The sequence below is a fragment of the Nicotiana tabacum genome, chromosome 8 (genome assembly GCF_000715075.1).
Source record: "Nicotiana tabacum cultivar K326 chromosome 8, ASM71507v2, whole genome shotgun sequence".
NCBI classification, from domain to species: Eukaryota; Viridiplantae; Streptophyta; class Magnoliopsida; order Solanales; family Solanaceae; genus Nicotiana; species Nicotiana tabacum.
Window position 1 is genome coordinate 31,669,352 of NC_134087.1, and position 16,210 is coordinate 31,685,561.

The window sequence follows — 16,210 nt, forward strand, 5'->3', positions numbered from 1 at the left end:
GAGTGATGAAATGCATGTTTTCGTGAAAACACCACATAGCAAGATTACTCGAGATGTTATTCAAAACTCCTAATTGGATTTGGAGTTTGATACCAAGAAACTCATTTTTTTGTATATATTTTTCAGGAGAGAGTCATTTTTGTTCTTTGGTTATCGAAATTGGAAAAATGACTTCCCCACTTTTGATGAACTTTCATGTCATACAATTTTTTACAGTTAGCACTTATACATTATTATTAATTTTGAATACAAAAAATATCATTAAAAAAATTCGCCGATCTGGTAGTAATATTACTTAGCTCTTCACTCACTAACAACAGACTAGAATACATTTAAAGAAAAAAAATATATTTTTTTAAAAATTAAACTTTAGAAGTAGTAAATACGCTGCATAGTGAGGAAGGAAAGGAATAGAGAATAAATTTATAAATTTATTGACCTATTGAACTTTGTTTCGTACTTTTCCTTTACATTATTTGCGAGCATAACAGGAAAGTTTTGATGAGACAAATTCAAAAAGAATAGAGACAGGAAAGGCAAATGAGATACTAAAAAAGAACACAAAAGTTGTAACGATCAAATACTTTATAGTCATTGGAAAGTTGCATAAGATTTTGAATTTGAATACTACAGTACTACTACTACTACAAATTTCTACAATTTGACTACCAAAACTGTGGGACCTAAAATGGGGCCCCTTCCAAAAACTTTGGATTTTACTCTCTTGTCCTCATCTGCCCCAGCCATTTCTCCTTATTTCTTGTTCATTGGTACTTTAGTAATACAAGATACTAATACTTATAACCGTTGTTACTCCTTTTTTCTTTACTTTTTTACTCTACACTTTTGAAGAGTTGGACCGTTGGATTTAAACTTTGCATCTAAATAGTATAATGTCGAGTAACAGAAAATACTAAATCGTATCTCCAATAATTCAAGCTATTTTTACTTCTTAAGGTTCAACGATTTGATATATTTTTCGTTGAACTATAAAGTGGTTAATGTGTTAGAAACGATGTTTATGCATCTTCTTTAACAACAAGATTTTCATCATTTCAACCTCTACCTGTCATTAATAATCTCAATTCATGTCTCCTATTTAGTAGTAATACTACGCGCTACAGCTAACAACTCTATTACAAGGTTTAAAGAAAAAAGAAGCTAGCACACTAACCGCTAGGCGCTAGCTTAGTGTAGTTTTTACTATGGAAAAAATAATAGATGATAAGAGTATATCATAGAGAATTAAACTTGTACACAATGGACTAGTTAAAATAGATCCATCCCCAGCATTTAATCCACCTGTAACATCATGCTAATTTACAATGCCTCAATTATCTATACTTCAATTCCACATTAGTTAGAGTTGATCATATGAATTATTTATATTCTAATGATCCATCATAGTTAGATATTTAGTGCTAGTTATTGTTAGCTTACTGCATATATTTTATCCTTCAATATACTTGAGATCAGCTATATTTATAAAATAAGTTTATATGAGCTTTCTAAGAAAGAATTCTGGCCATGCCTGACGCTAGAGGCGGATCTACAATGTAAAATATGGTTCACATGAACCCGTGATCTTCGGATTAAAGTATAGATATCAAAAATATATATATATATATATATATTTGATGGAACCCATGGTCAAAAGAGATGAAGTGATGTATTGGTTTTGGTCTCTCATTTCCAATAGACCTAAGGTCAGGGGATGGAATCCCCTACCAACTTTTTTGTTTAATTTTTTTTTAAAAAGTAACGGTGAATCCATCCTTCAAAAATTCTAGATCCGTCGCCTCTGGCGCCCATCAACATTTATAAACGAGATTGATAAATAAATAGAGGAGTCCAACTACTTAAAAACTTTATACACTACGTATTAAATTGTAAATTGGTCAACTACTACTTGAAAATATATATGTAGTAAAAGTATTAAATTGAAAGGTATGAAGTAGGCTCTGTGTAAATTTCTTTTTGGTTTTGAAATGCTGTAACATCACTACTATTACTATGCTAATATGGTTTAGAGATTTATTGCAAACATGTGTAAGGGGAAAAGGAAAGAAAAGGGACAGAGATCTCGAATCTTTATAGGAAAAGCTGCACATTGCAATTGGAATCCACCAACGGTCTGGAATGTATTCCATTTAGAATCTCTTTGTCTTTTAATTTTAATCTGCTCAACAAATTTTATTTCTTTTAAAATGTGACAAGTACAAATCTAATAAACAACTAAGACTTAATTAGTGAAATTAACACTCATATAGTAATAACAACAACGACGACGATCCAGTAAAATTTCATAAAATGGAGTCTGGGGAGGGTAGTGTGTACGCAGATCTTACCCCTACCCTGATGGGGCAGAGAGGCTGTTTCCGATAGACCCTCGGCTCAGGAAGACGGAAATAAAACAAGAAGAGACAATTCATTAGTAACGTCAGCATAAACCGTAGAAATAGTAACAGAAGCATAAAAACCAAAAAAATAGATGACATGCAATAACAATAACCAATAATTAAGGGTCGGGGTTAAGAAAAACAAAAAGGAAAATGTGGATTCAACATTAACCACAAGTCGTCTAAGATCAACCTTATCCAACCCCGCCTCACCCCCAGTATGAAGTAGGAAAAGCTCGACTACCCCTAGCCTCGGTAATAAAGGATGAGTAAATGTAATTAATCATAGACATACTTTGAATATCTTAGTCCACTTGTATTTAAAAATCATAAGCTAATACAATATCCTTATATAACAACAATCTCTATAACAACACTTAACTATAAAAATTAAATTTTTCGGAACCAAATTTTATGTTCTGTTATAATATACATATTTTCTATAACAATAATTTGTTATAATATTCAAAAATATTCGGAACAAACGAGACTGTTTTTGAGAGGTTAATTAAGTGTAATTTAAAGCAAATATAGAGGATAATTATTTAAGGTCAACATCTAAATATCATAGCATATTACTAAAAACCAAGTTTATTTATGGTTAAGACTTGCACTGATTGGTGAACAACCTACCTGAAAAAGCAGAAAGTGTACAGAAAACGTTACCATTATTGAAATTCCTTAGTAAATTAAGGGCTTTCTTGTCATTTCATATGAGTCCGACAAAAATTTGAAAAACGAGTGGCCGTTTGAACCCCATAAAACTTCGAACTTCAAAAACCAGCTCTCTTCAATGCTACCCAATTAAAAACAACTCTTATCTCTTCAAACCCAGTTCACAAACAACAAGTATATTTAGAGAGAGAAACAAAACACATATAGAGAGAGAAAGAAAATGACGGGGTTGGTGATGGTGACAAGAGGGGGTGGGTGTGGAAATGTGAAGAGCAGTTCAAAGGAAAGTGCTAATACTGAAATGCAAAATCAACAGCAGTTGTCTTTAGTTGATTTTATCTTAGCTGCTTTAAGAAAATCAATGGTGTCTTGTCGTGTAGAACGACAAGAAGAAGCGATATGTAATGCTGTTCATCAAATGGAAATAGGATGGCCCACAAATGTGCAACATTTGACCCATGTCACTTTCGATCGGTTTCATGGGTTTTTGGGTCTTCCTGTTGAGTTTGAAGTTGAAATTCCATGTAGAGTTCCCAGTGCCAGGTTTGTTCCAAAATCTCAGCTTTTTTTTTCTTCTTGTTTTGTGTTTATATATTTGAAGTTCTTGTTCCGGGTCAAAATCAATTTCTCAGAAAAAATGCTGGTTCTTGTCTCTTTTGTTGTTTAGATCTGTTTACTGATGCTTATGACTGAGATAAAGCTGAGACTTTTTGGAGGTTTATCTTGTCTAAAAACAGATTTATCAACTTTTTCTTGTTGAAAAGTGTCTTTTTTTCCCAGCTGGGAAATGAAACTTTTTAAATTTGTGGTGTTAAATATAACATAAATATTTGTGTGATATTTAGACTTTTAAAATTTATGGTCTTAAATATGTCAATTACATTTAAGTGAGTACAAAAGCTGCCAATTAAGGTAAAATGGGGCGGTTTAAGTTAAATTATTTCTAAGAGAAAGTATGAGTTTTATGACAGTATAATTGTACACATTCTGAATACATTGTTCGGTCTGGGAGTTTTTGAGTGTTTCTTTAAAAGGGCAGCCCGGTGCACAAAACTCTGGCTATGCGCGGAGCCGGGAAAGAGCCGGATCACAAGGGTCTATTGTACGCAACCTTACCCTGCATGCAAGAGGTTATTTACACGGCTTGAACCTGTACCCGTAATCTCTTGGTCACATGACAACAACTTTACCAGTTACGCCAAGGCTCCGTTCGAGTGTTTTCCTGTAAATGCTGAGAAATAATGAAGTCTTTGTACATATAATTATGAAATCTACTGTGTATTAAATAGAAGTCAAAGCTAATTGAGGAAGAAGATTAGCAATAATACTTTTTCAATCCCTCTCACAAGTCAATACTTCAATAATTGCAAGTATCTACTTTAAAGATCTTTCCAACTTCCAGGAGGACTGGAGCTAGGTCATTTTCTGCTATGCTATTTAGTGATGAGCCTATTTGAGGCCCCCCTTCCTTTTGGGGACTGAGTTTTATGTCATTTCTGGCCAACCAAAATGAAAGTTTATAGATTCTTGGTTTTATTATTCAATGATAACATGAGCATCCTTACACCGCCATTAAAGTGAGGTTATGACCTACCCATTAGTTGGTTGGGACCTAGAGGGACTAATAAATGAAATGTTTGCAAATACAACTAACTCTTGTATGCTGTGAATTAGAAGTGCTTTTTACAGACTTTAGGATGTCAAGAAGGAAATTTTCATCCACAATCTTACAACTCAAGTAGTACATTCGGATAAAAAAAGGTGGTAGATCTATGACTGTAGGATCAAGGTTACTTCCAGACTCCAGCTTAATAGTAGCAACTTTCGATATGAACTAGGCATAGGTTCATGGACCTGGACTGTGTTAGGCATTTTGTATATGGCATTACAATGGTATTTGGTATATGGCATTACAAAGGTACTAAGTAATGTCCAACGATGATATAACGAGTTAATCTAGGTATAATTTATTTCCACCTACTTAATCATACTGATTACCCAAAGTTGTCAAGTTGCTAACCTTACCACTTGAAAATTGCAGAAAATAGCTTCAGGAACCATAATGGTAACGATAAAATTAAATTTTGAGAAAACTCGTGAGCAGAATTAAGATATTCAAATGCTATGCATAGTAAAGACTAAGCAAGAATGAAGAGCGGCAGGTGGACCTTCACTTGTGTTTCTTTAGCAAAGTACTGAAAATAAAGGGAGGGAATAACACAATTATATCATAAAAAGGTTGTTCATGATTAATGGAGAACAGGAACCTATTCATAAAGTTGGAAGTTAATAGCCTGTTCATCGAAATCCTAGAACTCTTTCAATTGATTCTGATTCCACTATCCAGATCTTTAAACTCTTTTCTCTGTCGGTGATTCTCTTGTATCATGCAGTTCCTGTTTGTGGGATTTCTCGTGCTGGTGATTATACTTTGTTAGGAAGTTAACAGTTCGCTCTCAAAACTCTGTATTGGACTTCATTTAGGCTTTTCTAACCGCATTATTGTTCAGGGAAAATAGCTGAAGTACTATGCTTATAAAGCTCCATGCCAAGCTATTTAGTCTATCCACTGAACTTTTATCCATTTATTTTGCAGCGTCAGCGTGTTTGGTGTATCTGCAGAGTCGATGCAGTGTTCTTATGATACAAGGGGAAATAGTGTCCCAACTATTCTCTTGTTAATGCAAGAACGTTTATACTCACACAATGGTCTTAAGGTAAGACAAATTTTATCTCATTTCTGACATATAAAAGTTTTCTAATGCATATTGTCATGTTGACAATTTTCTGACTTGAGCATTTGTGGATGAATCTTTAGGCTGAAGGAATTTTTCGAATTAACCCAGAGAATAGCAAGGAGGAGCATGTAAGGGATCAACTAAATAGAGGCATTGTGCCTGACGACATTGATGTTCATTGTTTGGCTGGTCTCATCAAAGCCTGGTTCCGAGAACTGCCATCAGGTGTGCTCGATGGGCTTTCACCGGAACAGGTTTTGCAATGCAACACGGAGGAGGAATTCGTTGAGCTTGTGAAACAGCTTAAACCAACTGAGACTGCTTTGCTCAACTGGGCAATTGATCTTATGGCTGATGTTGTTGAACAAGAGGAATCCAACAAAATGAATGCTAGAAATATTGCAATGGTTTTTGCCCCAAACATGACCCAGGTAAATGAATTTTATACACTATAGCATTTGGTTGTACAAAATATAACATTTCTCATTTTTCTAAGGAGTTGAAGCATTTCATTTTTTATTTCTGGGATCAGATGTCTGATCCATTGACAGCTCTCATGCACGCCGTTCAAGTGATGAACTTGCTGAAGACCCTGATCATGAAAACACTACGAGAGCGCGGAGAGACAGAAGATGGAGACTACTCACCCATGTCATCTCGTTCTTCTGGTAGACAACAAACTGATGAGGAATTTGACTCCCAACAAGAAGAGATGGACACTAGCTGCGAATCAACAGGACCAGCATCAGATGACGATGATGAGCAACGTCGCTACAGCTACAGCAGTGAAGAAAGAGATGAAGTTGAGTCATTGAGTGAGATAGAAGAAAGCTTCCTACGGCAGTTGGACGAGAATGAGCACGCAAAAAATGACTTCCGGAAACAGCTAGAAGGAATTTTATGCAGAGAAAATGTTATTTCCTTGACTGCTGCATCTACTGATAATGGAGATTCTTCTATTTTATTTTCGGACAGTAAAATCGAGACTTCTGGCTTGAGCACTAGCGATGGTGAAGACTCAAAAGACACTTCTGTTACTATGGTGCATAAAGCGGAGTCAAAGAGATCATCAACTGGAGCATGTGGAAGCATGGAGGATATCAATATGGTAGACGTAAACATGGCAGAATCTGCTGTTCCTGTGCAGTAGGTTATTTTCAATGAATTTGTGTGATTGAATCTTGCATTTTTAGGACTAGTCCTGGATTTCTCTGTTGTTAGTATTGATCTGATGGTTGTTTATGTAAAGTGTTGTAGGCTTGGGCATAGATACATAACGGTTTGCTTGTGATTGACTTGTGAATCACTGTTCAGCATTGGCTGAACTTGTTTTTGATTCCTTTGTTTTGCTAGCAAAGGATCTCTAACATTGAACAACATTGTGCATTATTTCTTGTAATTCTTTTTTAGGAAACTGTTGATGTGACAATGAGTACTTTATTTAAATCAAGTAATAGTGCCTTGAATTAAGAGGAAAAGTGGTTCACTAATTGCCAACCAAAATAGATAGGTGGCTATCAGATGGAAAAGAATCCAAGAAATGGAAATAACTAAACTTTGTCATCTTCTATACATACAAGTTTCTGTTGTAACAAACCACTGAATGTAATACTACAATGGAAAATGTCTGACGGTTCTTAAGAAAACGTGAGAGATTTACCAACTAATTACCACAAGAAGGGGCAGCCCGGTGCACTAAGCTCCCACTATGTACGGGGTCCGAGGAAGAGCCAGATCATAAAGGTCTATTGTACGCAGCCTTACCCTATATTTCTGCAAGAGCCTATTTACACGGCTCGAACCCGTGACCTTCTGGTCATATGACAACAACTTTACCAGCTACGGCAGGGCTTCCCTTATGAGATTTAAGCTAAGAAGCTAAACAAGTTTCCCAGAAGAGCCTATCCTCGTCTTTTTTATTCTTCGCCTTCTCTGTAACAAAATCGTTAGCTTTGAACTTCTTACAACGGCCTCCCATATATCCATTCCAACGTTGTTCAACTACATCCTCATCATCTTCCTCACTGTTAAAATCAACTTGAATGCAACAACTCAAACAAGTTGCATCACCATCATCACCACCATCATCATCATCATCATTAGCAGCAGCATCCAAATCCATTTGCAAGTCGTCATCGTAAAACCGAACATTTTGATCGTACGAGGAACCACATTCGGAGCTGCATGACTGTGCATCATCATCGACAAGACGAATATAATGATGAGAATTTAATAGAGTATTAGTAGTACTGCAAATGTTGGCATCAAACTCTGAATCACCAATATCTTCGAAGAGCATAAAGGAAGACAAATCAACAAGAATGTTACTACTAATTTCCTCGTCCATTATTATTAGCTATAGTTGATGGAAAAGAAAAAAGAAAAGAGAAGATTTTATGGGAAGACTAGGAAGATAGACAGGCTGGTAGGCAATATTCTAAGATATAAAAATGATCGATAGCTGATAATAAAGACGTGTTGGTGCCAAACTTCTAGAAGTCTATCATTTTAATTCGGTGTATTATCACTTTTTAGCTGACGACAGGAATTATTTATATTTGATAGTCGAAAAAGTATATAAAATTTATACAAAATATATATATATAATATTCAAATTTTATACATTTTTTCGACTATTATTTTACCGCGATTATATAATGTCATTTTTCCTTTTAATTCATGTTTATGTCACATGGACTTGGTAAGAACAAATCCGGATGTATAAGGCTTTGGTGTTAATACATACAGTTTCTTGTTAATTATTAATGTGTTGAATCAATTGTACTCGTGTTACACCAGCCAAACGAAAAAGTCATAGAATAATGTAGACTTTGTAGCACAATATTAGGGGCACAAATTCTTCTAGAAAACTGTCTCACGCCTTGCCCAACACCTTTTCCTGAAGGAACGTGTCAAACGTTGAATACTAATAATACGACTACTAGTGGGCATTTGGACACAAGAATTGTAAAATTCTAAAAATAAAAAAAAGTGTTTCTAAAGTAAAAGTGATATTTGAAAATTAGAGTTGAGTTTGGACATAAATATAATTTTGGGTTGTTTTTGAATTTTTTGTGAATAATCTGAGTGAAAATTTTGAAAAACAGGTTTTTGGAATTTTTTATATTTTCGAAAAATTCCAAAATGTATCCTCAAGTAAAAATTGGAAATATAGTCAAACACTGATTTCGAAAAAAGTAAAAATATTCTTGTGTCAAAACGGGCTTTTAGTCTATTCAAATAGTAGTACGTAATTTTGGGTTGATGACTCCGAATAAGGTCTCTGCCAAATCAAGATTATAAGTAAGTAAATTGGAGTAGACATGTATCCACTAAAGTCAAATCCAGTCATTTGCCATATGGAAAGAGAATTTGCCTGACGTCCCTTCTATTCTACGTCTCTGAATAGTCTAAATAAATGAAATGATTACCGAAAATTTACCTATTTAGTTGTGGAGAGTGGGGACTTAAAAAATATTACAAACTTTTTTGAACAAATCAATCAAAAAATAAATAAATGGGTAAATTTTAATTAAGAATAACTAACTCTAAATCCGAGATGAATAATACGAATTAGCCGAGTATAAATATTGATGCCGATTATGACCAGATTTAATAGCATAAAGAAAAATGCATTAAGCAACATTAAGTGACAATAAAATGTAAATAAAGGAAAAGATTCACCTGATCTTGAGTGAGACAGATCTTCTTTCATTTGATAAAGATGAATGATAGACAAATACAAGAACCTTAAGACCCTTTTTGGATCTGATGAAGATATGATATCACATCTCTTTGGAGAGGTGTGTTTACATATTTTCTAGAAAGAGGGAGAGGGAGAGAAAGCCCCCTTTTTGGGAAGTCCTCTCTTCATATTAGGGGTATTCCTAGAAAAATACTAAAAGAAAAGGTACAATTAGAGAGAATATTCAGTAGAATATTCCTTTTGAGGATTCCAAAGCACACTAGTTGTTTTATCACTGCCCGACCTCGGCCTGTCCGACCTCGGCCTTATGTCTCCGCGTGTCGAATTTCTCTGATCTAATTTTGACCCATACAGTTAGTCCCTCCGCTTATCGAGGTCGTCTCTTGGTCGAGCTCGGTGAGCGGACTTCATTAATCGTAGTTCGAGAAATTCGGATGGGGAGGTCGACTAGTGTGGATCGCGGCTAAGGGTACCGATCTTTAGGTCAAAGTGGTATCCCCGCGGGTTAAACTTTAGCAAAGTTCGATCAGGGCCAATGACTCGAGTGATGAGTCGATCGAGAAGACGGTAGAGTTGGAGAAGGCCGTCAAGGCCACGATAGCGGCTTTGGCAAGGATGGCGGCATCGGAGGAGGTCACCTACTGCGAATTCGGACGAGGACAAAGTTGATTTGGACGAGGACTAACTCTTCTTTTTTGGCGAAGGTCCTTGGCCGTCGGGGTATTTTTTCGAGCTGGTCGAAATGTTAGCCCGTCGTGGTTCGAACGAGGTCAAACTCTTCTTTTTGGCGATGGCCCTTGGCCGTAGGGTTGTTATTTCGAGCTGGTCAAAATGTTAACTCATCGTGATAACAAAGTCGAACTCTTCTTTTTTGGCGATGGCCCTTGGTCGTAGGGATGTTATTTCGAGCTGGTCGAAATGTTAACCCATAAATCCGGATTAGTTGTGGATGTGTTAGATGACTATTAATGTGATCTTTTAGACATGTGAAGCCCTATCAAGATGAGTATGAGTAATGTAATACTCCGTAAATATGAATCAGCTATGTACGGACAAGGACTATTTATGTAATACCCCGTACTTTGAATCGGTTGTGGATGCATTAAACGAGTATTAGCGTGATGGTAATTGAGTGGTTATGTTAATAAGTGTATAAGTTATGTTAGAGGTGAATTGGGGTCTAAGGAGAGGCCTAAGTCTAAGCCAAGTTAAAAAAAATTCAAAATGGACTAAAGCTGTGAATGAATACGCACATGACCTCACTTTGAACGATCATATCTCCGGTTCTATAACACGTTATGTGATGCATAACCTATCAAAATAAAGCCCTTTGAGTCTAGTTTCCAACGCAACAAACCGTTTGTCATTTGGAGGTGTATACAGAAAGTTATGACCATTTTACTAGGTAGGTGTCACTAGCGCGAAGTCGCGCGTTTTTGTTGAGTATTCTGCCTCGCGCGCGAACAAGCGCATCTGGAAGGTTTTAAATACTTTAAAGGCCGGAAATAATAGAAATTGAGTCACTTCTCAAGCTTAGGGTTTCCTCTACACCCCAACTCGATCAAGACATCCAATTGCACACCTAAGGTGAGTTTTTAAGTGTGTTTTCATGGTGATTTCACTTCTCAATCACTAGTTACAACATGATTTTGATTGGGTTTCATAGGATTTCTTCAAAATCTCAAGAACACCCCAAAAGTTGTCTTTCAAGATTTGGTCTACAAGAGGTAATCCTACACCCTTAGACTTACATATATGGTGTTATTATGGAATCATGAGTATAAATCAAGTATTACAACTTATGGTATGGTGATTGGAAGCCATAAATTTCCAATTTAAATACATGATCATGGTAGGGATTTAAGGGTGATTATTTGATAGGATTTGTTGGTTGGGTGTGAATGGATCTTAACAAACCGTTTGTTATTTGGATAAATTGGTTAATCATGATGGTAGGATAAATTATTGATGAATGGTGGTAATTAGATGAACTAATTATATGGTGATGAGATGTAGAGGTTTATGCCTACAAGGTGTTTGATAATATGCCTAAATGGCTTAAGTTATGGAATTTGTTACTAATATTGGTTCCATTGGATATTGCTATTGTAGATTGAAGGTTCTTAGTGTTGTGGATCATTGTAGTATCACTAAGGGGCGACATTGAGGTATGTGAGGCTAACTCTCTATGTTTGGGAATGTTAATGATCCTCCCTACACTACGTTTCTTTTACGACGTATCAATTGCCTCAAAAATATAGTTAAGCCTAGTTCCTTGAATAGTTGTAGAGCTTCTATTCTCTAGCTTCATAACTCGTTCATGACTTTCATTACGAACGCTGTGAGCTCAGTTCGTATTCAATATAGACTTGGGTTTGATGTCCCTAAGTCTCAGTATGGCTTACTCAACATGTCATAAACAGTTGAAGTTTCGGTGTTCATAATCAGTTCAAGAATTCATATCTCATTCTAGTCCTATTCAGTATTCCAGTATTATGTAGCTCAATATGATTCAGTATTCCAGTATTATGTACTCAGTATGACCCAGTATTCTAGTATCATGTAACTCAGCGTGATTCAGTATTTCACTATTATGTATTTCAGTATGATTCTCAGTTCCTGATTTTAAAATCCCTGAATGTAGAACACCTGTATTTGGGCCTGAGGCCGCAGTCAATGCTTTATGCATCTTTGGGCCTGAGGCCGCAGTTTATGATTTATGCATCTTTGGGCCTGAGGCCGCAGTTTATACTTTATGCATTTTGGACTTGAGGTCGCAGTTATGTATACGTATACTTGGGCCCGAGGCACACACACACACACACACACACACACACACACACACACACACACATATATATATATATATATATATATATATATATATATATATATATATATATATATATATATATATATATATATTGGGCCTGAGGCCGCAGTTTATTATTCAGATAAACAGGTTGTTCATCATTCAGGAGAGGGAGTATTCATATCCTTACTTCCTTTGTTCAGTTCAATTATTAGTTACCATTTTAGTTGCTAGTTATCAGTTATCAGTTCAGCTATCAGTTATCAGTTACCAGTTCAGCTATCAGATATTAGTTCAGTTATCAATTATCATTTCAGTTTCAGTTTCAATAGTTATCATTTCAGTTATCAATTATCAAATCTCAGTTATCAGCTTAATTTCAGTTTCAGCATTTATAATTCTTTCTTTCAGTTGCTTTACATACCACTATAATTCAAATGTACTAACGTCCCTTTTGCCCGGGGCCTGCATTTCACAATGCAGGTAATGATTTACAGGTTGATGATTCCGAGCGCTAGGATTCTCATATCAGCTATTTGGTGATCCCAGTTCTTTCGGGGCATTTTCATTACCTTACAGTCTTCAGTATTTTTTTTGTTACAGTGAGTGTTTTCAGTACTTTTTAGAGGCTTCATAGACTAGATTAATAGTTAGACAAAGTCACGGGCTTTTCATATTAAGCTATGTTGGCTACAAATATGTTTTAGAATTGTATTAGTATTTCCGCACTTTGATTTATATCATCCAGACTTTCAATATATCAGCACGTGTTAGTTTATCTTCCGCATTCAGTGTGTTATGATAGCACATGTTGATTCAGCCAGCCAGTTGGTTCGCTCGGTCACATGTAGTCAGGCACCGAGTGCCGTGTTACGTCCAGGCCTAGGTTCGGGGCGTGACAATGCTTGGTATCAGAGCACTAGGTTCAAGTGTCCTAGGGAGTCTATGAAGCCGTGTCTAGTGGAGTTTCCTTTATATGTGTGTGCCGGCCACTCATATAAATGGTTAACTACCAAGACATTCAGGATTGTCTCATCTCTTTCTACTCTAGATCGTGCCATGAAGCTTAGAGCAATAGTTAACCTTCTTTTCCTATCAAATTCCAAACGTATTATACCCAAGCGACGCGCAAGAAAGGTATAAGGTTCTAGAAATGATGATTTGCCAATTGTGGTATTACTATGGAATACATGTAGGTAACAAATGAGATTTGAGGAGATGTTGAAAGTGGGATGTAATGGATAGAAGTACAGATTATAGCATAACCTTATCAGAAAGTACCAAAGCAGTTATCATGTCTCATGGCTATTAGTTTACCTCAGTTACCAGTTATACAGTCTTTCAGTTAGCAAATTTATGGTTATTCAGTATGCTAGTATTCAGTTATATGTTTACCAAATATCCAATTTTCAGTGTATCAAAATTTCTCGAGACTTGTGAGTATACGGTGATGCATATGGATGCTCAAAGAAAATATAAGTAATAGTGATTATAGCAAAACCTTTGCATACTTTAGGTCTGGATTAAGACCAAGACTCACCGGATGGCGCAATAAGTGATTTATCAAATGATGGTATACTTTGAAGGATAAGTTTGTGCATGGTAGTGTATTCGTATGCGTTTTACCTTAGAGAACAATTTTTTTTAATTCTTGGAAATGGAGCCACAAGTTGGATGATGATAGTTTGGATGTTAGACCCCAACATTGGTCACTATAGTTTTGGACAGAAAAGAGTCTAAGGGTAAAATACCTAGGAGTCAGAAACGTTTGTTATTACCAAAGATGTGATTTCGTACAACTCATGCAAATGACTATAAGATATGATGTATGCAATGAGAACTAAGAGCAGCCAATAGTGAATTTCAGGGAATGATTTTAAGTTGTTTAAATTTATTCAAATCAGAATTAGAAAGTACCACGTTAGTGAATTGCTATAAGAAGCAACTATTATTGTGAGATAAAGGATATGACAATTCCCCTTAAGTTATGTGACTAAGTGATTACCCGGCAAAAGAATGATTGGTGTATCTGTCGAAAAGAATGATAGTATGCGACAAAAGAATATGGTCAGATGATGAGGGAATTTAGGAGTAACCTTATGCTTCACTTTAGTTATTCAAAGCAGGAGAAGAAAATATGATGCTAGCAGGTGGTTAGTAAAAGAATAGTAAGTAAGTTTTGAGTTGATACAGTGAATTAGCACTTTCAGCAGAGCTAGTAGGGGTACAATTTGATTCACTTAGCCAGGTTTACTCTAGTGAGTGGATGACAGTTTAAAATACCGAACGTGTGTTAGAACCCAAAGAGTTTAAGTTAAACTCAAAGTACAGCAGCATTGAGAAAAAATATTAGCTAGCAGTGAGAGCACAAATTATAGAAGAATAGCCTTTAGGAATTATCGTAATGTGGTTTCTCCAGGATTGACAGTGTGAATAGAGTTAAATTATTAAGATTGTATATGATAGCTGTGAATACATTAGCTTTCCATTAAGTGAATAATTTAGTTTTTCCTAGTAAGAAAGATTTTTCAGAAGTAAGTTGGAAGATGAGTCGTCATTGACGTAGAGTGCAAAGAATTGCAGAAAATAAGGAAAGTTATTTGGATCCCAGCAAAAAGAGAAGGATCCACAAGTATAAGACATGTGGTCTAAGGGGTGATGTGAAAATTTTCAGTAAGTCTGGTTGGAGATCTGAAACTCGAATAGTTAGCATGGGATATGAAAAAGAAAATCAGTTCGGTAATGAGGGAAAATTGTATAATTACCACAGGAATTATGTCTAGCATGTGTAAGAAACACAAAGTGAGTAGAATGATCACCGAGCTTAGTTATTGATGATAAAGTGATCACAGAAAGGCTATAAAAAAAATCATGCCCAGTTATGTATCACGAGGGTAGTGCCATCGCATGAGACTCTAATTTTCGGAGTATAGACTTAGCTCACAACAATTCTATAAGTGTTTTCAGGAAGTGCTTAAGAATATAATCAAGTGTGGGAAGTAAAGCTCAAGAATAAGGTAGACAAGAGAACTATGTTGAAAGAAGTTCACTGCTTAGCCAAGGTAGGAGTTCGACTTTCAGACACCAAAGAGTTATTGTCTAGAACATGACCTATTCCTCCTTAGTAGCCGAAGTGAAGTAGAAATGGTTTGATGATCCCTACTTGTTGTAGCTGAAATAGAGGATTCACATGCTTAAGATGATGGCTTTTGAACAAGGGGGAGATGATGGTACTTTGAGGTACCAGGATAAATTGTGTGTTCCAACCACAGATGGACTTAGCGAGGGAGGAAGATGTTATAAGCCAAAAATTTCAGGTATTCTATCCACCTAGGCTTCCCAAAGATGTATCATGATCTTAAGAAGATTTATTGGTGGAACGACATGAAAAAGAAAGTTGCAGACCTTGTGGCCAAGTGTTTAAATTGTCAGCAAGTGAAAGTCGAGCAACAGAAAACCAAGTTCAGAACACACACATCCATTAGTGGAGATGGTAAATATGGACCTTATAATAGGATTATCTCGCTCATTTTGAAAGTATGATTTTTATGGGCGAAGGTGTAGATTGCCAATTAGTTGGTTCGAAGTTGGCGAAGCAGAGTTGCGGGGACCAGATTTGGTGTATCTGTCTATGGAGAAAGTCAAGTTGATTCAATAGCATTTGTAGACAGCTCAGAGTTGTCAAAGGTCCTATTTGAATATGCAACATAGAGACCTAGAGTTTCAAGTTGATGATTGGGTGTTTCTAAAAGTTTCGCCTATGAAAGGTGTTATAAGATTTGGAAAGAAAGGAAAGCTCAATCCCAGATACATCAGTCCATATAGGATCCTATGAAGGATCGGGTAAGTAGCTTATGAGTTAGAATTTCTACCATAATTA

General features: G+C 35.9%; 1 protein-coding gene across 1 annotated transcript; it reads left to right on the forward strand.

Moving 5' to 3' along the window:
* The first annotated feature begins 3,187 nt into the window (after positions 1–3,187).
* LOC107768544 (rho GTPase-activating protein 2) lies at positions 3,188–7,218 on the forward strand. Its single transcript, XM_016587670.2, has 4 exons — positions 3,188–3,617; positions 5,671–5,791; positions 5,893–6,243; positions 6,345–7,218. The coding sequence occupies exons 1-4, from the start codon at positions 3,295–3,297 to the stop codon at positions 6,960–6,962; spliced, it is 1,413 nt and encodes a 470-aa protein (XP_016443156.1). The 5' UTR covers positions 3,188–3,294; the 3' UTR covers positions 6,963–7,218.
* The last annotated feature ends 8,992 nt before the right edge of the window (positions 7,219–16,210 follow it).